The sequence below is a fragment of the Bradysia coprophila genome, unplaced genomic scaffold (assembly GCF_014529535.1).
Source record: "Bradysia coprophila strain Holo2 unplaced genomic scaffold, BU_Bcop_v1 contig_350, whole genome shotgun sequence".
NCBI lineage: Eukaryota > Metazoa > Arthropoda > Insecta > Diptera > Sciaridae > Bradysia > Bradysia coprophila.
This window is the reverse complement of record NW_023503608.1, coordinates 1,238,547-1,264,634: the sequence shown is the minus strand read 5'-3', so window position 1 is coordinate 1,264,634 and position 26,088 is coordinate 1,238,547. Positions and strand designations below refer to the sequence as shown.

Genomic DNA, 26,088 nt, shown 5'->3' with positions numbered 1-26,088 from the left:
AGTAAATTTTGTTGAATCTGGTTTCATTCATTTGCTAACAACGATGACCATAAAAATAAGCGACGATTTTACGGATAATGTGGTCAGATGCCTTGTTAAAGTAATGAAGTACAAGATTTCATTTAAATCTGTTTGAAAATACATTGATCATAATCAGTAGCAGATTCGATAATCATAAAGGATGCTATGCTTGCCGTCTGTGAATGGTTAAAATATGATGGATATGTTCTTAACGATGCTCCTAAGTACTTGCTGTTTGCTGTGAGTAAACAGTGATAGTGCTTGCTTATGCTAATGAAATTGAAGACTATGAAATATATGCCTCATCACGCCACATACTCAAACAATTTGTTTGAAAATAAGGAATTTAACGTCACACAAGGCGATTGAATATAAAAATGAAATTACATTAAAAATCGTATTTTCTCGATTATTAACTTGGTATGATATGTTTAGGTTTGGCAGAGAGACCTGCCTAAAATAAACATTTGCCGAGATGCATTTATATGTTTGCACTTTCAATTTCAAGTGAAACGAATCCACTTATGGAAAACATTAATAATTAACACGTAATGTACACCTTGTTTGATCAAGCATTGTTTAATTGTGTATAGATAGATACACGTCGTCCGTGCATTGCAGTCTTATATAGCCATTGGTAGTAGTTTTAACATAAAGTGAATCAATATTACTACATATTTGCGAAATCAATTGAAGACCAGATTTCTTCAATGATATGATTAGGTAATATTCTGAAGATATCGTACCTAAGGAAATGATTTACCAACTTTCTAAAACAAGTTGATTTAACGACCTTCACTTGTTACGATTCTCTTCAAGACTTCTCCAATCTCTGATCTCCCCTCCTCCAATTATTTGGAATCCTCGAGCACTTAATCTCGTCATTTCCTTGGTCGGTCAAGCTGTTGCCCAATTTTCGACAAATACCCTTGTCGATAGCTTTCTTGGCTGTTTGGGCGTCATCCATCCACATGTCGAAACCTCCAAGCATCTGCTTCATGTACTGGTCCTTATTATTGATCTTAAGATGCTTCTTTCAAATCTGTTCATCTGCTCTTGTTTGGATATCATGGACCATGTTTCGCAACCATACATGACGACGATTGGTTGAACTGTCGATTTATAGAACGAACCTAAATATTATAGTCTATCATGACCCACATGGGATCCTAAGGGAATAAGTTTAAAATAAATGCTTTAACCTCAACGCTCCTTCAGATGTCGCTGTCGGTGAATTTTTATTTATTTTCTTCACAAAAGTATGTGAAGTATTGCTCTTATTTCTTCTTGTTTTAAGTCGATTTAGTAAAGTACTAGATGTTTATCGTGTTAAAATGACAATTTTTTTCAAAAACTTTCGATCGTCAAGCGTAGCTCACTCTCAAAGATCAGAAATGTTTTGTTTGTAACGTTTGCCAGGATCAGAGTTTTCTTATATCATTCGTCAACGCACTGATAAGCCATATTTTAAAGAAAAGAAGTAACAAATTTTATGGTTTCCCTTATACATCGTACTAAACACAACGAGCTACTAGTACACTCACGTGTAAGGAGCAGTGTCTAAAATATTTAAAATTGAAATCTAATTTGGTATCAATGTACCAAAAATCTGGATGAAATCAGAAAACTATTTCTCAAATATTTCACCTTGATCAGGAGGTTCTCCCTAACGTAGCCGTCTGGCAATAAATATAAAAGTTTTCAGCAAAATTTTGCAAAATCCGGTTTTATTGACATTGCATACCAGATTTTGTTTAATCGATTCTGAAATATCATATGTAACATTTGTATTGTATGCATCATTTCATTATTTTTTGGTAAAAACGAGTTAATTTCGTTTTATGTATTTAAAGCGCTCGATTCATTGTTCTTCGTTTAACTTAAAATTGAAATCGTTCGAAAAGGGAAAGTGTAAATCTGAAAGAAAACCCAGTGGATGCAATGTAAGAACAAAACGGGGTCATGGTCACACCATTATCGTATTGGTTGTGTTATACCCGTGTGTAATAAATATACTTCTTGAAAATTATTTAATATTGGAAATGTTATGAAATAAAAAATAAACAAAAATGAAGGTGTTTTAATGGAGTATTGCATGGACATATAAAAATTCAATAAAAATTGAAAAAAAAAGTCGGATATTTTTGAATGAGATCCAGCACAACTTTAAGTATACCACACATTATAATATGCATATTATTGTGTGAGCACTGTGAAAGAAACGTTTTGGATAGCGGCGGCTTTTTTAACACACAACATCCTATACACTATATGTCAATCAATATAAAACATTACTTAATGAGACGAGTCGTTGTCACTTGGCGTTGAATAATAAAATGTAAAGGCCACTAAACCCATCGAAAGGTATAAAATTTCTTTTCAAAATTTACAAAATTACGGAACCTTGCATCGAAACGTGATTTCTTGTCAACCAAAATTGAATTTGTAATTATTTTCTCTCTATATATGGTGATTTATTGCTAGATGCGTAAAATTTATGTGTGCGTTGCCCCACAGCTCGTATATATTGTACTAATTATTGCGAGACTTATTTGGTTTCTTAGTGGAATTGTTCCACGCTTTTTTTGGTTCTCCAGAGTTCGTCATACGATAGTTGCTTTCTTAGTAATAAATCCGCTTCCTGTCTAATGGATGAATTAACTTCAGTTGTTAATGGAAAATTTGTAGAAGTTTTTAACTTCATTTCCGTAGGTCCAGAGATAATCCCAAAAACTTAATTGAAACAGAAAATTCAAACTTTCCAACTTTTTCATTAATGCAGCAGTGTTCTACTCGCAAAACTCTAAGAATTTGCCGAATAAACTAATATTCCATCTGCCATATGTCATGAGATAATTCTAAAAATCTATTTGAAACACCAGTGTCCATCTACCACAATATAGCTATATACTAACTAAATATATGTACATATAGCTATGCTATATATTAACTACATATAGGTAAATATAGCTATATACTAACTATATATAGGCCAATTTAGCAAGATTCTAACTATATATAGGTCAACATAGCTGTATACTAACTACATATATATAAATATAGCTATATACTAACACATATAGCTACATATAGCTATGTACTAACTAAATATAGGTCAATATAGCTATCTACTAACTTTAGATAGGTATTTATAGCTATATACTAACTATATATAGGTCAATATAGCCATATATTAACTATATATAGATACATATAGCTATATACTAACTATATATAGGTGAGTTTAGCCATATACTAACATATATAGCTACATATAGCTATATACTAACTAAATATAGGTCAATATAGCTATCTAATAACTATATATAGGTCAATATACTAATTATATATAACTATCTGTTGTATTTGCTTTACTTTGAACTCGACTTACCGGTTCACTATCCCAAAAGAACGCTAAACGGTGAAAGGCTTAAATTGGAAGTTTATAATCCTCTTTTCCGGAGAAAGGAAGAGTTTTCGGAGCGGGCCATTTTTGAGAAACCTTATCTCTTAAATTTGTAAACTTTTTAAAAAGTTTTGTAAAAAGTTTAGAAAATATCGGGAAACGTTGGAAACTATTTTCCCGAATACGCGTTAAAAATAAAATAAAAAATAAATAAATAAAAAATCCCAAAAACGGTCCTGGTTTTCCGACAAAGGTTGCTTTATAGACATAAAGCACCAGCTATAAACTACAAAAAGATATTAGACTTATTATATCATCCATCTCAATGACAAAAGGCATATTATTCTGCAATATTATTAACAGACATGGTGTGTCAGCCGCTTATTTTTGTCTGTTCGACATCCCCAAAGTGTACTCTATACCACGAACATAATCATGCTAAAACAGGTGCGAACCGAACTTTATTAATTCAATTTGTGTTGTTTTAAATATACAAAACGCAAGATGTCATTCCACCTACATTCGATACATTACATCAATCCCACGGGAGATTTGATGAAAATTATTCTATTCAAATAAAAAGCCGAAATAGTTTTTTGCGTACAACACGTATCCTCATATCAATAATCAAAAACAGGTGCGTATGTATAGCTTTAAAGTTTACATGAGTGATAGTCAGAAAATGCAACAAAAATTCATAAAATGCGAATAAGTGTTAATGAAGAGTAGCTGTGTCATCTCCGTTGATCATACCCAGTTCATGCAACAACTCAGTTAAATTAGGAGTCACGCAGAGTTGGTATGAAGATGATCCATATTCGTTAGAGTTCAATAAAACGTCACTGATTTTTGTGGGGAAAAAAATGAAAATTGAAATCAAATTTCTATTAAACTGAATCCATGATTGCCATAAATCCCAAAAATACCTGAACCAAGCTCATTATTGCCTTCAAAAATGCAGTCAATTTATTTCGCCACAAAAACGGAGCGCGTGAGACATTCCATAAGCTGACGCGTTTGCTTGCTGGTTTCACGTGTCACTCCCAGACACTGGAGTTCGATCTAATTAAATTAACTGCTGTAGCTTTACCTTAGATCGACATTTTTGGCCATGAGACAACTATTTTTCCTTTGATCCTTTGCTTTAAACAGTCATCTGATATGGTGTGGTGATATGCAATCATTAATTGTCTTGGGCGCCTTTCTTTCAAAAATGAGAGAAGCGACTGGTTCGCTAAAAACCATGCTCAAAATGAAAGCAATGCTGCAAGAAAAAACTGCTTGATGGACATCATCTAGGTGCGTAAAAGGTTAAAATCAAAACACGGCTGGCTCAGCCATATGTGACAACGACAACAGCGATTCGGGCTAACACACAGCAGGAGAAGAGTGAAACTGCAAATGCAAGACCTGTAACGCGATCAATGGGATTACATACCCGGCCATAAATTGAACGCTGACCCTGAAGGTTAAAACAACTATTCAGCAAAAAAATCTTTTTGTCATATGCACAGATAAAAGCGGGGAAGGAGAGAGAGCGAAACTTTTCTTTATAGAATTCTCCGCAAAACGTTTTTGTCTATTTTATTTAGTGATGGAAAATGAAATATATGTACACAATTCAAGCTGTTTTATAGATCAACAATGCCCTGGTTCCTAGGAGGCTCGATGATCGAAATGGAAGGTATATTTGGCTTTACTGGAGCAATGGCATCCGTTCGTCGTGATCGATACATTCGAAGTGAACAGCCCAGACGAAGTGTGAAAAAGTAAATCACTTCGGCAATGCTTATCACCGAAATTCCCATGAAAAGGCCAAGCAAGCCCCCACAATTGGCAAAAAAATCCGTGAGTCCAAATCTTTCGGAGCGTTTTAAAGATATGAACTGATGTTCCTTGAAGAAAATTATCAAACCAGCCATATCATAACTACAAAATGGAAAATTTAAGAAATAGTTTTTTGATAGTCGCAAATTTTGGCAAGTTTACTGTTTCTTTTTTAATGAACGCTTACGTCTACCAATTAGCGGTCCTAATACATTCAGTGAAATGACACCTAGTTCTACTTCCTGCATTCAGAAAATTTCGTGAACAATCAACATATCGCGATATCTTATCTAAGAATAGTAAAATCTCACCCAATCAACTTTTGCTTGTGAGATTTCAACGTCGTAAGTTATTTGTGTGCATGCCGGCAAACAATTACACTTGTCCAAAAAACTCAGTCCAGTCGATCTAACTTTTTCAATTAATTTCTTTTGTGCTCGCTCATAGCATCCAAGTCTACCGATTCCACAAACCTTAGTGCCATTTTTCTCTGCAAGCAGAAAATAAAATTAATTTTGGGATAAGTTATTTTTTGGGAACGAATGTTGTAAAAAAAATCATTCACTTGGCATTGAGAATTTCACACAGCCGCATTCAGTTTCAGTCAACTCTGTTAGGCATTCCAATTCGCAGTTGCGTTGATTGTACACTTTGAAGTATTTCAATTGACGCTCCGAGTTAAAAAAGCACTGCTTTCGGTGTGACGCGTAGTTCCGTAATTCATCTGAGGTAGTTATCATATTCGGTTTTACTGACACCATAACAGATTCCGATGATGGCACATAAAAATATTGTTTCGACATTTGAGGCACTTCATCCGGACTGTGCAGTAACACTTTGAAACCCTGAATTGAATTGCTGCATAAAGTTTCCACATCATCGCTGTACACGGTCAGTACTGCGAGAAAGCCGTACTGAGCACCGGATCCGAGTAGCCGACGCGGATAAGTGTCGGTTTCATTTAGATCGCTGACGTTATATCCGTTTTCCACAGTCCACTTCGTAAAATAATCAGCGGATCTGAAAGTTCCAAATACGTTCATATCGACGAAGATTCGAAAACGCCGAAAACGATACCGTCCTCTGTAGATGTCACTCGTGTCGAGGGCGTTGAATGTGTAACATAATCCTTCTTCCGTTAATATGCGTCTAAACACTTCCCGAAACGAAATTTTTTCATTGTTCCATTTGAAAATTTTCATGAAACGGCCAAGATCAATAGAAATTTCTTTCAAGATATCCAAAACGGGACCGTCAATGAAATGAAACTTGTCTCCTTTGGGGTACTTCTTCTTGCTGCAAACTTGTATTGCACTCTGATATTTCTCAAGCCTACAATAAAATGTTGTCTTGTAGAAGTTGTATTGATGGTCGATCGACACAGAAACTACATTTCTTCCGTTATATTTAATTTGGGATCGTCAAAATCCGTATCCAAAGCATCTTTGTAATAAAATAAGTTTTTTCGGAACTTGGTCTGTGGACATACTGTCACTGCTGGAAACGGTATCTGCCAAATTGAAGTAGGTTTTTCCGCAAAGCTGATAATCACTGGACTATCTTCCCAAGTTTTCCACACATTTTTAATATTTTTACTGCAAAAATACACCGATACCACACAAGCAAATATCCAGAAAATTCTATACTTAGTGAGATCATCAATGGAGATATGAAAACGATTATATTTAAATTGCAATTGTTTCATCATGTGAGATTTAAAAAAAATCTGATACAAACTTTTCAATCCAATGACGTCGACCTTCGGAAAAATATCGTACACCTTGAATAGTAGAATTTGACAAAAATTCGGACAAAATAGCACTAAAAACCTAGGAAAAGGTAATTTTTGTTTGAGGCAGAACAAAAAATTAAAAATTCTAAGTAAAAGCAAAGAAAAGTTGGAAAGTGACCAAACCACTCAAAAAATCATTAATCGAACCAAAATCCGTGCATCTCACACTTACTTGAACTTTGTTTCCAGATTTAATCTTATGTCTAAAGCTTGGGTCCTCACTAGATGCTATTGATACTGCATCTGGCACTTCAAGCGCATCCAAGTGGTTTTGATCACTGAAGAAGAATTTAAAATTTTCTGGCAAAGAATATCTTATGAACGTACTTTGATTCTAACTTACCGATTTGTTAGTTTTCTAATACTCATTTTAGTGACTACGAATGGACCACTTGGGATTGTTGTAGGAACGATAAACAGTAAATGAGTGTACGTTCGTTTAAAATTTTTACGAAAGAATGACACATTTTTAGAATGAGTTACACGTTTTTATATTGTGTAGTCCCATTTTAACGTGAATTTATGCAATTCAGTGAGCGAATTCGATACTTATGCTTATGCTTATACTTATGCACTAGATAAATTTTTCTGGCACTGAAACTACATCGAAAGCATCATAATCATATATTCACGCTGCAGAGTAAGTACAAGTGCCACACTTGTAGTAAGAACTAAATTAAGTACGGCACTCGAATGTCAAAATTACTTAACTAGAAGAATAATTCACAAATTACACTTCAGGTCTCTGTTGTTGTCTCGTTTTCGCTTATGTAATAAAATAGAGTACACACTTGTCACTATCAGTCTCGGCAAGCCTCGACTTCTTCGTGAGGCTGTGAGTGTGTAACATATATTATTGCTGTCGAGTGATATGACAGAAAATTACTTACCTACAGTGTTCTAAATCATAAATTCCTCGCTGTCGCTCGAATATCCGACTCCATATGAAATAAAGTACTATAGTTTCACAGGTTTTTCAGTCACAACTTTGGTCTTTTGTTTGTTTGTCTAATTCGAGCGGAATTCGCTCACTGAATTGCATAAAACGTTGTATGAAACACGAGTCGTATGCTGGTATTTTATAGCAGACGATGTCTTGTAAACCTCGGCTTCGCCTCGGGTTAACAATCGACACTATTCTTGTTTCATAAATTACTATTATAGTTATTCAATGCCGCACCCAAAAGCCGCGTGCATACAAAATATTAAGGGAATTCGCAGTTGCGAATATCCAGTGTATTTGAGTATATTGAGTACAAACATAGCATCTGCAACCAAGCAGTAGAACAGATTGACGAGATTTGTGTATTTTGGACACACATGCTCTATTGACAATATTTGACAATTATTTGTTTTTGAATTTTTATTTGTTAGAAATGACCTACTTTACATTAAAGTGAACTAAAAATTTAAAATTTGTGCCACTTTAGGGGATCTCATTAAGTTTATACTTGTGGTGGTTCAAAAAATGTTGTTTATTTTGTGGCAGATCATATTAGAGAGGCTAAATATCCGTTAAAAAAATCTACTCTAGTGCTTGGTTCAATGCTATGGTATAAATCGTATAACTACAACTATCAACTGAAAAATAATTAAATTTCGAGTCGACGGATTTTGGTCAAACATAGTGCCAGTGTGAAGTGCGCGATCTCAGGAACCCGATGATGCAATTAGTTTTTCTATGCTGAGCGATAAGACTTTCGAATTTTCAAGATTTTTGTCGCTATTAATTTTTTTAACTTTTGCGTTAGCTTTTTAAATTTTTCTCGAATGTACTGTGTGTATGTGGACTAGATGTACCATATTGTATACAATGCTACAATACACATGCACACACGGAATTTTGAAAACCGACACATTTTCTATGTCTTACTTGAGTTTCTGATTTCTCCATTTTCTCCATATAAAAATACATGCAAAATTCACAAAAAACCTAGTCTACCTCTATGCAAAAAACCAGTGAACCACGAAACAGAAAATGTGTCGGTTTTCAAAATTCCGTGAGTGTAGAAGGTAAAATGTCAATTGAATTCATTTCAATGAACCTGATGTTCTTGAATGTAGATATGAATAAGCAATATTCTAAGATCTCACTGTAACTGTAATAATTTGTGATTGAAGTGCTGTTGAAAGTCAGTAATTTCATGGAGACATTTTTTCGCGACCAAATTATGTTAAGATCAATTTCCAATAGAGTGTTATGATGAAAGAGAAAAAGATATTTTGACAAGTACACCAAGGCAAGTTAAAATAAACTGGTCTTCTGTCCTCTCGCTCTCCGTACCACGTTGAAAGAGAAGCAAATACTTTGACAAGTACCCCAAGGCAAGTTATAATAACTAGTCTTCGGTTTTCTCTCTCTGATCATAACAGCCTATTATCAACTATTATCAATTACATTTGACAACCTGTTTTTATGCATTTGCTTCCAAACGATAACAGTGAAACGACACAACTCTTCATTTAAAAAGCATTCTAAGGGTGGAATCGCACTTCACTGTTTTCCGTCTCCGTTTAGATATTGCGCATGCGCACAGAGAGAATTCTCTCTCTGCGCATGCGCATTGTCTAAACGGAGACCCAAAACGGTGAACTGCGATTGCAGCTTAAGTCCAGCAAAAATTAAAATTTCCGCCTTTTGTTTCGATATTGTTTTCGCCCATTGAACCGAAATTGTCAAATTGTGATGTGGTTGTGGAAAAGGCTGGAAACTGGAATGAACGACACGTCAACTTGATGAAATGTCAAATTTTTCTGAATAATTTGATTGCGAGTATTTTAAGCTCGTTCGATTTTCTTTTTAAAATTAAACTATAGAAAGGAACTCTTGCTGCAGTGTCAAGTTTTCCTAGCCGACACATCGTTATATTATTAGAGTCGAATATTTGTAATTAAATTTAGAAACTTCAAATGGCAATCGGACCACAAAAGGCAGACATCGAAGCTGTGTTCCAACGTCTTCGTGCATTGCCCACAAATAAAGTGAGTCTTGTCCTGGTTCACGTTTCATATTTTTCTACAACGTTGTTGCTTTCCAATTACCAGACGTGTTTCGATTGCAATGCCAAAAATCCTACATGGGCTACCGTAACCTATGGCGTTTTCATCTGCATAGACTGTTCAGCTGTTCACCGGAGCCTTGGAGTTCACTTAACATTCGTTCGTTCAACAAATTTAGACACGAACTGGACATGGCTCCAATTGAGGTCAATGCAATTAGGTGGCAATGCAAATGCAGCGCAATTCTTTCGACAGCACAATTGCAACACCACCGATGCACAACAGAAATACAATTCAAGGGCAGCACAACTGTATAGGGATAAGTTGAGTGCGACAGCGCAACAAGCCATGAAAGTGCATGGGACACAGGTAAATACAGAATTGTGCGGTGAATGTACATGATGTGTTGATTGCATGGTTTTGTTTTGAAGCTTCATATAGACAGTGCTCAGGAAGCTAGCGATACCAACAAGAAAGATGAAGACTTCTTTGCTGAATGTGAAAATGACAATAGCGATGCGTTCAGTGTGAGTAACAATAACTATGAATCGTCCGTTGTAAGCAAGGTGAGTTGATTAGAATTTGTTGCTTATTTGCCATTTATCTGATATACACAATGTTAATGGATCATTGTGCTTTCCGTTAGGCTGTAAAATGTCTGTTTGTCAAAATAGTTCTTATTTTGTGGTACTGATTGTACAATGGACAGAGTCGTCACTGTCATCAACAAAAAATGAAAAAGGTTGAGTCGAATCTTCTCAAATTTAACAAGTCATTTGTACGTCACTGTCAGTTGCTGTGTTTATCATTGCGTGAGAATTGTTACATTTTTGGTTGGAATTGGATTAGAAACCAAAAATTTGACTCAGTTGCAAGGGTGTCATTTTAGGATTTATTGTCAGAGACTCGGAACTTTGCAATATTTGTGCTTCATTGAGAGAAAGTGTGGAAAATTACCCTTTTGATTGTGTATGTGACTTCGTCGTGGACAAGGGTTTTTCAAAAGGCCAATCGTCTGAGGATTTTCCTATCATCTTCCAAGAATTTTTGATGATTCTGGACGGATTTTTTTAAATTCTCAAAGATATTCTTCTGCTGATTTGATTTTTTGAGTCTAGTAAAGGAATTTCTATGATTTTGCGGATTTTCTTTCGTAAAATTTGGAAAGATTTTCTAAGAATTTTTTTGATTGTTTCCTTAACCAACCAACCTCTAACTCCTCTGAATACTACTGTTCCTTAACAGAACAGCTGATAATACCATGCATGCATAGCACGAAAATGTTGTAAAATCGAACCTGAATTCCATTGGAAGCAGCATTTCCATCATCCCATTTGTTTTCTATCAATGTCCCTTGTTCTTCAAATAGTAAATTTCCGTAAATTTTAACAAGATTTTTGAATTTCTAGCCTGCAGTTAAACCGGAATTAACACTCAACGATATGCCTCCAATTGGTGCCCCAAGCGTCGATCTACTAGGCTCAAACGCCCCAAATGAGCCAATCAAATCGACCATCGGTGTTCGAAAAATTCAACCGAAGCGTACAGGTGTAAGTAGTTCATCGTCGTAGTGAAAGCCAAGAAATTTGAAATAATTTATCCTTCTAGATGGCTGGTGCTAAGAAAGGTGGTCTCGGTGCGACTAAAGTCAAAACTAATTTTGCTGATATTGAGCAGAGAGCGAATTTATCCGATCAGCACAAAGAATTGGTAAGTCAATAATCAAACGGATGCAGGACGATGTTAAATTCAAATAAAATTGGATTCGAGCAGGCACCCGAGAAAAAGTTGACCGTTGAAGAAGAAGCCGAAACAATAGCTAGTGTTCGACTTGCCTACCAGGATCTGTCGATGAAAGCAAACCAGGAGGAAGAGAAACTGAAGCGCATCGACCCGGCCAAGGCTAAGCAAATGGAACGTCTCGGAATGGGTTTTAATCATAAGTCGTAAGTTGCGGTTCGTAGTACGATGGTCAATTGAAATTAACTGAAACCAACGTTTTCAGTGGCGTATCACATTCAGCCTTAACCGACATGAAAACGATAACTCAAGAAGCGTCACCGAAATTCTCAACGAAAACCTACGAAAAGGAGCCAAAAGATGACTTTTTCGACGAGTACTCGACACTGTACTCAGCGCCATCAAAACGGGACCATGAACTCGAAATGATGGGCTTCGAAACCATTGAGCCCATCAATTCGAATTCCAATGTTTCGACAATGTTCTCGCCAACACCGTCGAAAAATCGTAACATTGCCGACCAGCCCACTTCACGTAGTAATGCCAAAGTTACGCCGGGCGGTACAAAATACACAACCTATGACAATGACGACGCTGCTCAGAAAAAATTCGGATCGGCCAAAGGATTCGGATCGGATCAATTTTTCAACACCGAAGCTACGTCATTCGAGCGATCGGCCAATCTGGCAAAGTTCCAGGGGTCAAACAGTATTTCGTCGGCGGATTATTTCGGTGATGGACCAAGTGGCGGCAGGACCGAAGGACGAGGTTACCGAGGTGCGATGTGAATTCACTGAGTTAGAGAGTAGAAACATAGCAATAAATCGTTGCCTATTTCAGGACCGAGTTACTCGGGACCAGATTTGGATGATGTAAAGGAAAGTGTACGACATGGCGTTACTAAAGTAGCTGGCCGCTTGAGCTCAATGGCTAATGATATGATGTCTTCTTTTCAAGACAAGTACGGTGGTTAACGAGCAAATTGCAATCTATTTTCGTTTCTTTGTTACACTCATTCATTCATTTTTTGTTCGTGAATCGATATGTCAAGTTGGTTAATCTTTTGTCTTCGAAGAAAACGCGAGAATCTGATGAACATTTCCAAAATAATTTTTCGTTTTCCAGATAATTTGAAATTTAATTCTCGAACCTTTTTCCCCTTTTTTTCTTTATTTTTTTTTTGGTTTGGTTCACTGTTGCAACCTTTAGTCAAAAATCACATACTTTTTAGCTTTAAACTAGCATGTGCTACTTGTAAAGGGATTTAAATTGTAAAATAAAACCACAAGAAAATATTGCCTGAATTAAATAAGAAAAACTAATAAAAGATACTTTATTGTTCCACAAGCAAACGTTTTTCTCTTTTGCAACGCGATGAACACAGCCATGCACAACATGACAAAATTAATCTAAAGTTATTCACTTGAAACCAATGTCGTAGAGTGTTCCAAAACGTTACTGCCACATTCATAAATCTATTTTTGACATCAGTACGTCACTTTGCGACCCCTTTATGTATTGAATCACCCTACAGTAACAGTAGACTTTCGAAAAACCAAGAAAAAATTTTGTGTTTTGGAGCCCATTTTCCCCTTGAGGGGGTCTGTAAATTTTCCTTGTTAAATATAAAAATCCTAAGGACGTTACAACTTGCATTGAGACACCTCAAGCATATTCCTTATGATATTTTCTACGTTCCCCTGCCTCTCGCCCTCACTTACTGCTGCAGAAATGTTAGAGACAACGATTTTATTTCATGAGACTTTTTTGAAATTTTTTGGTTATTGATGAAAATGTGGAATAAGAGATCTGTTTTACAGCAATTGGTGAGCAGGTTGGTTCGGGAACATAGAAAATACCATAAGGTGCATGCTTGAGGTGTCTTAATGCAAATTGCAACGTCCTTAGGATGTTTATATTTAACAAAGGAAAATTTACAAACCCCTCAAAGGGAAAATGGGCTCCAAAACCCAAAAAACCAAGAAAAAATGTTCATGGTTTTTTGAAAGTCTACTGTTACTGTAGCGTAATTCGGTACATAAAGGGGTCGCAAGTGACGCACTGATGTCAAAAATAGATTTATGAATGTAGCATAACGTTTTGGAACACTGTGATGTCGAATCTTCAATGGTAAGAACTTTTTTTTTAGATTTTACTCGAGGTTTTAAAGACACCAAAAACACCAAAAAACTATACAATAGAACTAATCTTTGTGTTACTTAACCTTTAATTGTTAACGTATTGGTAACTCGATCCGCACATTTCATCTGTATGTCCAAGTATACACTCTGAGCTATTTATTTAAATTTATTAATTTATTTTTACAAAAAAAAAACCTAAGAAGAGAGCCTTTTAAACTAAACTGTTAAGAGTCAATTCGCCAAAACTTCGAACAGTCGGGATTCAAGCCGACAGCGATTCAAACGACCTATGGCTCAAATGAATCGTCGTTCAATTCTGATAATATCGTGGAGTTGTCGTGAAAATCGTTTTTTATCAATAGCTCCAACATGCAAAATGTGAATAATGTCAAATTGTGTACGTTTATGAAGGTCCGCCACAACAAGTGAAAAACCTCGAAAAAACCGAAATTTTTAAAGGGCTTCTGGGCGGTTGGGAAAGTTTGTAGCAGGAAGCTCTAACCCGGAGTTTTGAAGCTTACTTCTCGCCCTATCCATTGACACTCCACTCGACCATACTCACCGTCTCAGATAGAAATGGAGTTCATTTCTCACAATGTATCTCAACCGATCAAATTTTGGAAAATCTTCGAACTTTAAAGTTCCCCAAATAACGTTGTTACGAGCGAATTTTATTAATTATAGTTTTACGAGATAATAGTCAGTAAAACTATCGTGATACAGCCAGAAGATGAGCCATAAATCTTTTTTGTAGAGGCCAAACTGCCAAATTGAATCAAAATTCCAAAATTTTACCTCATCAAATTTTTGAAAATAGTAAATCGAGCTCAACATTCTTTTTCCCTGTAGACTTACTGTTAAGTTATCAGTGATAACACAACTAATAAAAATGCCTTCAGGACACAGGTCTTACGTCACTCTTTATATATTGGAATTTTGAATTTACTCTCTCTCTCTCTCTCTCTCTCTCTCTCTCTCTCTCTCTCTCTCTCTCTCTCTCTCTCTCTCTCTCTCTCAAACTCGATTGAAAACGTTATTCACAGTTCCAATATTTGAATAAACCTTTCCGAAACCAAACAAGGATCTACTTGATCTTTAAATCAAAACTCCTAAAGTCCTAAAATAGGAGGTAATTTAAACTGTGACCACCCTGGAAATATTTTAAATGCTGGAGAGGGATTCGCAAACTACGGCTTCCAGCAGATGAAAAAGTTGGCTCAGTTTATCGTTTATGTCCCATTGTTTCTCGCTCGGGTCGCTCCTCTCACATTTATGTGACAAATAGTCATTTGAAACTGAACAAACAACCTTAATATTCACCTAAAACTAGAGAATAACGAAATGTCAACTGAAATAGGTCAAATAGCTTTAACGAGACTGTATTTTTTTTAAATCTGTAATACTCACAATTCGATCAACGAGACTCAGTTATGATGATGTGTGAACGAATGTTCTGAAAGAGCAGGTTAAGACAGCTTTGAGTTGATTACGGACATGGGCCGGACGGGCTTTCAAAACAGAAATTTTCGATTCCGACGGGCTTTTTTAGTTAAATCCGGCACCGGTTCGGACGGGCTTAGAACAAAAAGTTTGGTTCCGCCCGAAATTAACTCAATTGGTAAATATTGAAAAATAGTATCAAGGTTCTTTAGAATCAGTAAAGATGTTCGATGGATGTCTGCTATTCCAACTTCGGAAGCATTATTCGAGAGTTATATACTCTGAAGTATATTTATCGAATGAACTTTTCACGAAAATCGTGATACACGCACGGAATTTTGAAAACCGACACGTTTTCTGTTTCTGTGTTTTGCTTGAGTTTTTGATTTCTCCGTATAAAAATACATTCAAAATTCACAAAAAAACAGTAAACCACAAAACAGCCAATGTATCGGTTTTCAAAATTCCGTGAATGTACGTATCGTAAAGGAATCTTAATTATACTAGAGAAAATATTCGTCGGGCGGCCCGGAAAAAGTCTGGCCCAATCCAATCCATTAGGTCGGGCCAGTTTGCCAATGGTAGCGAATAGGTAAAAAGCAAAAAACACTTATCGACATCTAACACTACATCATACACTACACACGGCTATAATTTCCCTTTGATCCAAACTTGAAATAGTCTGTTATAGAAAAATAGTCCCTATTAAAAGTGGTCAAAGACGCCTTGCAGCTGTGTTTGCAACCAAAGAAGTAAAGGATTCTGTAGCTACTGGTGATATAATTTGTCGTTTGAATAAAGTTAAAAAAAGATCGAGTCCACAACTTCATTTTATTAAATTAAAAATATTTGGCTTCTCTCATAGCGTGCTCATAGCCTCCGTTTATTTACCAAATCTGAAAAACAATAATTTGAAATTTTAGCCAATTTTATATATCGAAAAAATAAATCTCAAAATTTTTTACCCCTGTGATGATGATTGTGCTGATGCTGATGCACTTGAAGAGGCACCGCCGAAACCTCCGCCACTTTGTGTATTCGCACTGGAAATAGCATTTGATTGACCGAGACCGCCAAATCCTCCACCAGATTGCGAATTAGCTAAAGCATTGGATTGGGAGTGTGACGATCCGAATACCGGTTGTCCTCCGAAACCGCCACCGAAACCTTTAATGATTATATATTCAATTTCCTTTTTTTTTCTAATCAAAATTTTTAAAATTTTTATTCAAATGTAAGGCTCAATTTCCTAATGTCCTCATCTTTGAATCCAAATAATGAGAATCCAATATATTAAGAATTGTTCATATTTGTGTATGGACAACTACGTACGTAACGTTATTCTTACACCGAGTCATAAAAAAGCAAATAAATTTTCTAACAAAGCATATTTTCAACTTAACCAACAAAACCCAACAAAAATTTTTAACTTCTGTCTAAACCATTTTCAGTGAGAGTATTGTAATTTTCTAATTTTTTCAAAAGTATTATACAGAAATGAGGTCTTTAAATTGATTATTTTAAGTTATATTCTAAACTTGTTCGTCAAAACTTTTCTGATATGTAATCAAATAATACAAACCGGGCTGTCCACCAAATCCAGGTTGGCCACCGAATCCAGGTTGTCCACCAAATCCAGGCTGTCCACCGAATCCAGGCTGGCCACCAAATCCAGGCTGGCCACCAAATCCAGGTTGTCCACCAAATCCAGGTTGTCCACCAAATCCAGGCTGGCCACCGAATCCAGGTTGACCACCGTATCCTCCATATCCAGGTTGTCCTCCATAACCATATCTATCTCTACGACCTGGTGCCGCTGTAACTGTACTAGCGACAACACATAACACAACTATAAACAGCTTCATCGTTTCGAATTAAAAAATAATAATTTCCGAATTTCCGAACACTAACTATATTTAACCAACCGACAACCTTTGACTAATTTGAAACATTTTTTATAAATTCAACTTCTTTTATACCAAATTTGTTCGCTAATTAACGACATCACATTATTACACCGTTTAATATAGTTTTATTCGCGGGAAGTCCTCAGAGCTACGACAATGCCGTAACCGAATGCGTGTGTATGTGTGTAACGCTGTGTATTCTTTAAAAACGAATTATTAAAATCTTCGATTTTCATTCTTCAAATGTCCATCTTACCAGACAACTAACTCGTTTGATCGTAAAACATATTTTTTTTAGTTTAGAAGAGAAAACAAACATTAACCAAATAATATGAACGTAATTTGTTGATACGGCTTATTAGTATACTCCTTCCACTTTTAAGTATTTTATATTTTATCGGTTAAAAGGTCTTAAGCTCTTCAACATCTCGTGGAGTTTTGAATAAAAATCTGTTTTATTATGATCACGGAAATGTGAATACAAATGATTGATTTTTCAATTGATAACAAAACAAAACAAGTTGGAAATTAAACCAAACCTTATTGTTGTTGGTATTCTTCAATGAAGGTTCGTGTGATTACGAGAGAGCCCAGTATTTTTTATTATAACGTCGACCAAAGTTATAGTAGACCACAAATATATGATACATTCCTTATTGTTGTAGTCATTGTTGGTAGCGGACAGCCTAAGGAACATAGCACTTGAAGGTCGATATCCCAAGATAATTTTCAGAACAAATTTAAACTTGTTTGGATGACGCTCCTTCTTCAAAAACCTTTTTTTTAAATATGCCTGCTTACACAATTTGTTGCATCAAGTTTGGGATTTTTCTCGAAAAATCAAAATCTAATGAGAAATGTTTGTTCTGTGAGTGTTTGTTTGGTTCTTAATTGAATTTTTGAAACGTGTAAAAAATGATCGGGAGATATTGACCTCTGGTTATCAGTAGAAAAATCTTTTTAATCTCAGCTTTAGAAATACTAGAATCGAATTGGATTTGAAATAAAAATTTTGATGTGCATGGGTGAGACACGAACTCACAACCTTCAACTCGCCGGGCTGATGCTCTAACCAAAAAAATCTTTTGTTAAAAAAAAGTTGCATAAAATGGCTTCGAAGAACAAAAATATGTACCTACCATTTCGGGTGAGCGTGTAGCCATATTTTCATTTGTCATAAATATTCCGAAAACAATCTATACCATTTTTCCATATTTTTAGCAGAAATATTCTTTAAATTATTTTTTATAAAAGTGAGTATCACCAGTAAAATCGTCGAATCGGTTACTTCTTCCGTTTGAAGTTTGTAAGACAGATGGAAATAGAATCTTTTACTTGATTTGCTGAACCATACATTTGGTATAAAAGGCCGCTCTAGCAAAGTTCATCGATTATTTGTCTTTAACTGTCGACAACACATAACTTACCTCTGAAATTTATGCATTATGCATTTATGCATGGTCAATTTTGAAAGTGCGAAAAAAAATAATCAAAATTTCTGTATTTCATATAAAAGCTTTGTTATAAAACAAGTCGAATAAAAGTAAAAAAGGTTAAGACTGGTACAGCCGATGTCAGTGCCTTCCCTGGCTATCCATGGCTAAGAAGTTAAATCGGTTACTTATTTTACAAAAAAAAAGTTTACTTTCACGCCGACTTACCGCCCCGAATACTTATTGTAACTGTAGTTTAGATATCCCCCATTCCTGTTTCCAATGTTAACATTAGCATTATTCGTGCTTTGGGTGAGTTTCATACGTCCATAATAACTTGGATGACTTTGTCTCTTATATCGTTCATAGCTTCTATCCGGTAATGCTACGGCCAAAACAAAAAGTGACAACAATAAAATGATGAATTTAACACTTTCTAGTAACATCGTCCTCACTGATCGATGGAATTTTTATTTGTGTGTGGCTTAGGTATTTTTCTTTCTGTTCATACCCGAGCAAATTTTACTGAAAGCTCTTCAAGTTATTTGATCGCAAATATTTTTTGTGCGATCTTTAACCACTTAATAAGTCCTTATCGCACTGGTTGGCCATGAATTGTTGACTACTTATCTGCTTGAGTACATCGTTTCGATTGCGGATTTATTGTTTTTAATTCAACAAAAAGACCTTTTTTGACAAAATTATAAGTATACGTTCAAAAAGGACGTCCCAGATTAGGGGGGTATGAAATTTGTATATATAAAACCAGACGATGAGGAGTAAAATCATGAATGCAGACTTTCACTTAGGAGAGAATCAACTACTCTTTTACCTTTAAGCACCACAATAAGTTACCCTAAATATAGAGAAATTGTATGACATCGTTCTCGTTGGAGTGATGCTCAAAAGCATTAAAGGAAAAACGCTGACTTATCATAAGCTTAATGAGAACAATTACATGTTGTACAAGGTTTGACAGTCCACAATCTAAAAGAATCTTAATGAAATATTTAACGAATGAAAAAAATGAAAACATTTAACTCTCGGTGCACTTGCAATTATTTATTTATTTCGAAGAGAAATTTTAAAGTTCAAATGTTACTAACTAGCAACACAAAATGGAAAGTCCTGTTTCAAATATTCGTTTCAGCAATGATAGGATTAGTAGTGATGTCCACCGTGGTTCTCGTGACTGTCGTGGCGATCATTCTTCTGTTGAATGCCGGGTGATGGTCCGTGTGAATCGTGGTGTGATGATGATGGTCCGCCTCGTTCATGTGAGTCATGTTTTGAATCATGTCCATGTTCATGAGAATCGTGGCCATGGTCATGTGAATCATGTCCTTTATCGTTATCACGATCATGGGCCATTGCTGCTACGATAACAGCCGCAAAAATTAGGACAATCAACAATTTCATTTTATTTTTTATTTAAAAATGTCTGGTGAGATAATACACTGAACGTCTGATTACTTTTCCAATTTCACTCTGTCCAAAATCGATCCGAACCAGGGTCTTTTATACAGCTTTCACGAAATGTGAAACGTAATATTGCTACTAAAGTGTCTAATGAGCTTAATGGTATTAGTAAATACAAGAGGATAAATAGAATTTTGTATTTAATTTTGGATAGAACCTGATTATAAAAACTTTTTTCGAAGATACACTTTTTAATTGAGTGCTAAATGAAACTGAATTGACAGCTTAGGTTTAAAGTGTTAACACATTTTCGTAATAGTTAGTAAACAAATGTGAATGTTATCTTTGAAGGACATTGGGCACGTAAAAAATGTCGAGACAAACATTTATGATGGAACACAAACTTATCCAACAAGAAACTAAACCAACCATGAACACCGATAACGTTTTCAAACTAAGCAACGCATGGCAAGCAATCATTCCAAAATTAATGAAATTTAAGTCTCATTCTTTGAAAGCTGTCGAAAGCTAAGCATATAAAACTAAAAAATCACTGGATGGCCTACAACATTCCCAAGAATTTAAGCCCACTTGAGCAAAAATCGAATCATTTTCTAGATGAAGTGACTAATTTTCTAGTCTAAGATCCATTCAATTTTTCATAGTCGGCGAACTTTGACGACTCACGGAACATTCTTTTTCGACAAACTAATTTCAGTTTTTATTTTTTCCAGTTAAATTGGACCCCAATTAGTCGAATAAGACTAATAAAGCTAACAAAAATCTCAAAGTTAGTTTTTGGTAGTGGCCAAAATATGTCCGCAACCGAATACTCGAAAATTTAGCTTCTTTGATTTTACGCGGGTTGTAAATCAATGTTAAAAAATTTTTAAAATCGATATTTGACATCTAGGGATGAAAACAATTTTTTCTGGACTACGCCAGTCTCGATCCCTTACCCATCTCACACCCCTAACATCACATCGAGTCTACTACTTCGTTTGACTTAGGAAATTTCAACGTACTGATGGTACTGATGCAAAATCTTCTACTTCATTCTACTTCAGCTGAATAACATTACATTTTTCTATTAAAGACAACATTTGCCAGAGCACATCGCTTTTTTTTGTTGTTGATGATAACAGGTCATAGAAGCTAATATAGCAGTATTGTTCACACAAAAAAGCTTATTTCTCTATTCATTCTCAAAAACATGCAGATTAATTTCTCATTTATTTACACACGGGGACTTAACCGGTCTTAGATTGTTATTTGCTAAAAAAAAACGCAAAATAATAAAAAAATAAATGTTTAAAACGCGACATTTAATGGTCAGATTTTCTATCCATCTTGCGTTTATCGTACAAATGATAATTAATGCAAATTTGTAGAATTTTATGTTTACTGTAATAAGTGTGTTTATCAATATGTCTTTAATTTCAATTTTACTTAAGTCTAATGATACTTTCTAAAAGCAGATTGCTGTTTTATAACACTTTTGAATTATTTGCATCCCATATTTCAGTGTATCATTCAAAAGCCAATTAGACTTCGTTTAACACTGTATCCATAGCACTATAGCTTCTTAGCCCAGTTCAGCACTCCTGTCGAACAGACAGAAGGCATTTGGTTTTCTATGTGTGAGCTGAAACGCACAGTACATGTAATTATGTATGCATTTGCATAAACATCAAAGTCTTTTTAACAGATCACAGTAATTAATGAAATTGCTTGAAGCTAAAGAGCTATGCTTTTTCACATAATCTGTGACGAGCTATAGCTACAGTTACAGCTATAGTTACAGGTATTTTGAGGTGGACGAGCTTGGTAGACAAAATTCCTTTTATATTGTAATACTAGTGATAAGGGACTAGATAAGGCAATAAAATCAAGCACTTCATGCAAAAGCGATCATAGTCGACAACTTCCGAATAGAGGACCGCATGAAATTATTTTCTACATTGTTTTACAGTTATATGACACACTGTCAAGTTTCAGTACCCTATATAGAGTGTCAATCATGCTTGAAGCGCGTTGCTAATATTCTACTGATGTCAAATTTTTAATTACAGCTCCCACACTCTTCTTTGTACATCATATTGGAGCACATCCAAAGTAACATATAGTTTTCTTTCCACACTTATTTCAGTTCAGACTTCGTTTTCAAAGCTTTGTATTATTCGATCGATTTATTAACCATAGTTCAGCTTTTGTTACCGGCAAGATGGATACAATATGTCAAGATATACGTTCATGATTTTCGTTAGTATACAGCGACATCTGGCATACCCAGACATCAGGCAATACACCAATAGGTATAATATGGAATCATCTTTTACATATTCGAACTAGAATCAACTCTTAGATGGTTCCCAGGTGCGCTCCTGTATTTAAGGTTATTCACAATATTTTTTTCTAAATGATTCTAACAATCGGGTCATTAACTTAATATCAATATGCCTTCACTACTAGTAATATTAAAGACATACATCGAGCCAAGTGGGCGTTAGGTTTTACAAATTTCTTTGTCCGAAATACAAAAATAGTTTCTCTCTTTTTATCACGTACCCTCCTCCAAACTCGTGCATCAAATAAATTTCTATTTTAGGATAAAAAAAAGGTCGAACTGAGTTCTTATTAAGACGATTGTTCCGATGCGTTGACGTCATAATATTATAAGTTATCGTAGTGGTTGTTTCGATCTTAACTAAAGCGACAACCATGAAGTCATTATATGCGGAATTGTATAAGTTTTGTTTTTGTCAACAATCTTTTCAGCTGCTTGTAACATTAACAGAATCAAAAACTGTCTGATCTTGAAAACGATGAACGGCTTAAAACCAGTTCTTTTCCGATACAAGAACTTGATGTCGTTATATTTGCATACAAGTCTCTTGTATTTCCCACATTTTAATATTCAAATGCAAGAGACGAAGCAGATGAAACGAACACTTTTATCGATCATTTTATAACGCAGATTACAGTCTACATTGGACATCATAAGCACTAGTTCGATTAAAGTGAAAATATAGTTACGGTAACATGAGAAAGGCATTATTTTGTGTAGCATTTTTTGTATGTGTGTTAGGTTCGTTTGCTCAGACAACGACCGACCCACCAGCGCCCGTGCCCGGACAACGTTAGTAATATTTGCTAATTATATTTGAATGATACACATACTCACTACCCAATAGATACAAGGTGTTTGTGTTGCTTTAAGAAAACATTTTTTGGCATCTTTCGCGAAATGAATTTTTTGTTTGTTCAGTGAGATTATCTTTTTCAAACGAAATACCTTCTCTAGCTCTTGTGGGTGCGCCATTCGATGAAATCATTGTAGAGTCGAGTCTAAATGTTCGTAAGAAACCAGAACCAGCTCGTAGAAGAACGAGAAGTTTGGCATGGAATGTAATTCATCCTGAACATGTCAGGTAATCGTCTGCTGAGTAAAATCAAACTAGCTCCCAAGCTTCAAGTTTATTGATACTCTCAAACTATTTAGGTCAAAACGACAATTCCAGCATCAATACAACTCCTTCAATCCTTACAATCTCAACCGTTACGCACCGTTGAATATCCCTAGCAATTCAGTGTCCCATTCCAATGCAAATTCACAGAGTTTGAGCTTCGGAAATCCAGATTATAGCAGTTCTGCATCACAAGCAAATGCAAATTCTAATAGTTTTGGCTATGGTCCACAAGGTTTTGGTAATGGAGCTGCGTTAGCACAATCACAAGGTTTCCAATCGGTTGGTCCATTGGGTAGCTTTGGTGCAACGTCTGCAAATAGTCAAACACAAAGTTTCCAGGCTGGCGTGAACGGATTTCAAGTAAATATACATACCTTCGCTGTTGCATTCGATTTTTTTGATAATTATATTTGAAATGCAGGGCGCATCTGGTTTGTCCAACAGCCAAACATACACATTACCAAACGGACAAACAATCAACTTGGCTATTACGAATGCTTTTTCAAGTGGTCCTAATGGACATGCAAACGGTCAAGGAAATTCGATTTCCGTAGCGTAGATGTTGGGGGTCCGACTGTTGGACGTGTCGAATCGTGAAGGAAGGTCATACGAATGTAAATAACATTTCAGTTAGAATAAAACAAAACCAATTCAAAAATGACTGCTTGTTCTTTAACGCAATACTGGGATTGTGTAACTATTTTTCTATTGTCTGCACAATATACAGAAATTCCCGGGTGCAAAAACTGAGTCTTTCTTATTCTGCTAAGGTTTTCGAAGTCACTTCCGAACTTATTTGAGGAAATACTTCAAAGTACCAATAAATCTGTCACCTTTCGTAGTATATCGTGTCCACGTTGCTATACTTACCTATGTCTCCTGGATTCGGTTCATTCCGCATTTTACTAATAATTCTATTGTATTAAAAAAAAATGGGCCAAAGATTTGCTCAAAATGGACCGAAATCACATTAGAAGAGTAGTAGGAGCGATTAAGGGACATTGCGGGCACATGAATAAGTTGAGGCTTTCGGACACTCCGAGATGTTCCTTCGATCTAGAAGAAGAAACGGATGCACACTTGATATGTGATTGCCTCAAATTTCTTCAACTAAGACGCAGGATGCTCGGAGACTACGAGGTGGTTCCTTCGGAAATTGCTGCAATAGGACCTGACATCTTAGACAGGTTCCTATCGGTAACAGAAAGGCCATATGATGACCGGGAATGGAAACAAAGGATCAACAGATCTGTGTTTCGAGATATTAACTGATCGTCCCAAACTGATAAATCTAAATTGTATTGGTTGTCTCAACTGGACTAGTAATGTTTAGTCACGTCGCGTCTGGGCTAATAAATTTGGTTTTTTTAAGCTTATTTTGCTGATTGCGGTTAAAGATTCTAGTTATCTTTTAGATTGTTAAAGAAGCTCAGGTTAAGCTCAAAGTATGCAACGGCATGGGCTAGAAATCTTGTAGGTTTTTAGTGTTCTACTACTTCTTTTGATCTAAGCGTTTCAACAAACTAATGCAAAATCTGCTACTTCATTATTTATACAGTTTTTATTGCTATAAAAAACTGTATTAACAAGGGAAAATCGCATAGTTTTAGCGTTCTTATTGATAACAGATAAGATGATATTTACATTATTTCAATTTAGCCATAGCACTGAACAACAATGAAAGTAAATAGATAGGTATGGCCAAACGTTCAAATTTGTTCTAGCCGGAGCACATACGGATTTGCATGGCGCCACCTCAAACGAACTCATTTCTAGTGCAAATTTCCACTAGAAATGAGTTCGTTTGAGGTGGCGCCATGCAAATCCGTATGTGCTCCGACTTGTATGGACTGGCCATTCCTACTTATCTACTTTCATTGCTGAACAAAGCACTAGAACAGAATTTTCAAGAGGGGCCTTCTCGACGCAGTAGTCCAAATTTCTCATATAAAAATAAATTAATTAATTGGAACGCAGTAGCATTTTATCTACTTTCATTGGGCCAAATGACCTGTAAAAAAATCTGTTCTAGTGTGTTCAGTGCTATGATTTAGCTCATGTTCGGTTTTGTTTTCCCTATTTTGTTTCTGAGCAGCGAGTTATTATCAAATGAACTTCTTATGTGTCTTCCTTTATTGCTTTATTCGTTTATTTGTTTGAAATAAAGGGAAACCTTTTCGTGTAATGATAATGAAGAAGCATGAATGAACGAATGCTTGCCTATCAGCGAAAGGAATATAGCCGAGGTTCTTAATTCAAATTTAGCTATAAAAATCTCTCTTCAATTTAGGCATTTATCAGTTATCCTTGTCGGATGTACATTTCATACATTCTACCCTCTATCTGTCTATCTTCATCTCTTTTGCTCTAAGTTTTTTATGCGTTGCAGAGTAGTATTGTAGATACGAAATAATGTTTTCCAATACAAAAATACCACCATTTTCAACAAAGCTCCCGTTTCTGTCTTATTTTCCATGTTATTGCGTAGATGT

At 35.5% G+C, this 26,088-nt stretch overlaps 4 protein-coding genes and 1 long non-coding RNA gene across 7 annotated transcripts; 2 read left to right on the top strand and 3 right to left on the bottom strand.

Annotated features, from left to right (window-relative positions):
- Positions 1 to 4,995: 4,995 nt before the first annotated feature.
- LOC119080027 (pickpocket protein 28-like) lies at positions 4,996 to 7,241 on the bottom strand. Its single transcript, XM_037188210.1, has 7 exons — positions 7,219 to 7,241; positions 6,646 to 7,083; positions 6,332 to 6,586; positions 5,820 to 6,274; positions 5,566 to 5,744; positions 5,417 to 5,496; positions 4,996 to 5,356 (listed from the first exon to the last, which is right to left on the bottom strand). The coding sequence occupies exons 2-7, from the start codon at positions 6,960 to 6,962 to the stop codon at positions 5,059 to 5,061; spliced, it is 1,584 nt and encodes a 527-aa protein (XP_037044105.1). The 5' UTR covers positions 6,963 to 7,083; positions 7,219 to 7,241; the 3' UTR covers positions 4,996 to 5,058.
- A 2,501-nt stretch (positions 7,242 to 9,742) lies between these two features.
- On the top strand, positions 9,743 to 13,133 carry LOC119080026 (ADP-ribosylation factor GTPase-activating protein 2). Of its 2 annotated transcripts, XM_037188208.1 has the most exons (8): positions 9,743 to 10,028; positions 10,092 to 10,415; positions 10,478 to 10,612; positions 11,456 to 11,596; positions 11,655 to 11,756; positions 11,820 to 11,992; positions 12,052 to 12,563; positions 12,627 to 13,133. In XM_037188208.1, the coding sequence occupies exons 1-8, from the start codon at positions 9,957 to 9,959 to the stop codon at positions 12,758 to 12,760; spliced, it is 1,593 nt and encodes a 530-aa protein (XP_037044103.1). In that variant the 5' UTR covers positions 9,743 to 9,956; the 3' UTR covers positions 12,761 to 13,133. The 2 variants fall into 2 exon arrangements, with proteins under 2 accessions (XP_037044103.1, XP_037044104.1); XM_037188209.1 differs by lacking the exon at positions 10,478 to 10,612 and having other exon boundaries at positions 9,780 to 10,028.
- Positions 13,134 to 16,179: 3,046 nt separating this feature from the next.
- Positions 16,180 to 17,455, bottom strand: LOC119080100 (34 kDa spicule matrix protein-like). Of its 2 annotated transcripts, none has more exons than XM_037188328.1 (3): positions 16,950 to 17,455; positions 16,333 to 16,534; positions 16,180 to 16,263 (listed from the first exon to the last, which is right to left on the bottom strand). In XM_037188328.1, the coding sequence occupies exons 1-3, from the start codon at positions 17,230 to 17,232 to the stop codon at positions 16,251 to 16,253; spliced, it is 498 nt and encodes a 165-aa protein (XP_037044223.1). In that variant the 5' UTR covers positions 17,233 to 17,455; the 3' UTR covers positions 16,180 to 16,250. The 2 variants fall into 2 exon arrangements, with proteins under 2 accessions (XP_037044223.1, XP_037044224.1); XM_037188329.1 differs by having other exon boundaries at positions 16,333 to 16,524; positions 16,952 to 17,439.
- Positions 17,456 to 19,665: 2,210 nt separating this feature from the next.
- Positions 19,666 to 20,220, bottom strand: LOC119080120. Its single transcript, XR_005088273.1, has 2 exons — positions 19,742 to 20,220; positions 19,666 to 19,704 (listed from the first exon to the last, which is right to left on the bottom strand). It is a non-coding gene; the product is annotated as an uncharacterized LOC119080120 (long non-coding RNA).
- A 2,752-nt stretch (positions 20,221 to 22,972) lies between these two features.
- Positions 22,973 to 24,254, top strand: LOC119080089. Its single transcript, XM_037188311.1, has 4 exons — positions 22,973 to 23,265; positions 23,431 to 23,557; positions 23,629 to 23,956; positions 24,018 to 24,254. The coding sequence occupies exons 1-4, from the start codon at positions 23,169 to 23,171 to the stop codon at positions 24,153 to 24,155; spliced, it is 690 nt and encodes a 229-aa protein (XP_037044206.1). The 5' UTR covers positions 22,973 to 23,168; the 3' UTR covers positions 24,156 to 24,254.
- The last annotated feature ends 1,834 nt before the right edge of the window (positions 24,255 to 26,088 follow it).

Bases quoted from the DNA above. Each gene is read 5' to 3' on its own strand.
- LOC119080089 (XM_037188311.1), top strand. From the start codon at position 23,169: ATGAGAAAGGCATTATTTTGTGTAGCATTTTTTGTATGTGTGTTAGGT. The intron at 23,266-23,430 runs GTTAGTAATATT...TACCTTCTCTAG, and splicing joins AGCGCCCGTGCCCGGACAAC to CTCTTGTGGGTGCGCCATTC. The intron at 23,558-23,628 runs GTAATCGTCTGC...CAAACTATTTAG, and splicing joins ATTCATCCTGAACATGTCAG to GTCAAAACGACAATTCCAGC.
- LOC119080027 (XM_037188210.1), bottom strand. From the start codon at position 6,962: ATGATGAAACAATTGCAATTTAAATATAATCGTTTTCATATCTCCATT. The intron at 6,587-6,645 runs GTAGTTTCTGTG...ATTTTATTGTAG, and splicing joins TTAAATATAACGGAAGAAAT to GCTTGAGAAATATCAGAGTG. The intron at 5,497-5,565 runs GTGAGATTTTAC...TTCTGAATGCAG, and splicing joins CACAAGCAAAAGTTGATTGG to GAAGTAGAACTAGGTGTCAT.
- LOC119080026 (XM_037188208.1), top strand. From the start codon at position 9,957: ATGGCAATCGGACCACAAAAGGCAGACATCGAAGCTGTGTTCCAACGT. The intron at 10,029-10,091 runs GTGAGTCTTGTC...TCCAATTACCAG, and splicing joins GTGCATTGCCCACAAATAAA to ACGTGTTTCGATTGCAATGC. The intron at 10,416-10,477 runs GTAAATACAGAA...TTTGTTTTGAAG, and splicing joins TGAAAGTGCATGGGACACAG to CTTCATATAGACAGTGCTCA.
- LOC119080100 (XM_037188328.1), bottom strand. From the start codon at position 17,232: ATGAAGCTGTTTATAGTTGTGTTATGTGTTGTCGCTAGTACAGTTACA. The intron at 16,535-16,949 runs GTTTGTATTATT...TAATCATTAAAG, and splicing joins TGGATTTGGTGGACAGCCCG to GTTTCGGTGGCGGTTTCGGA.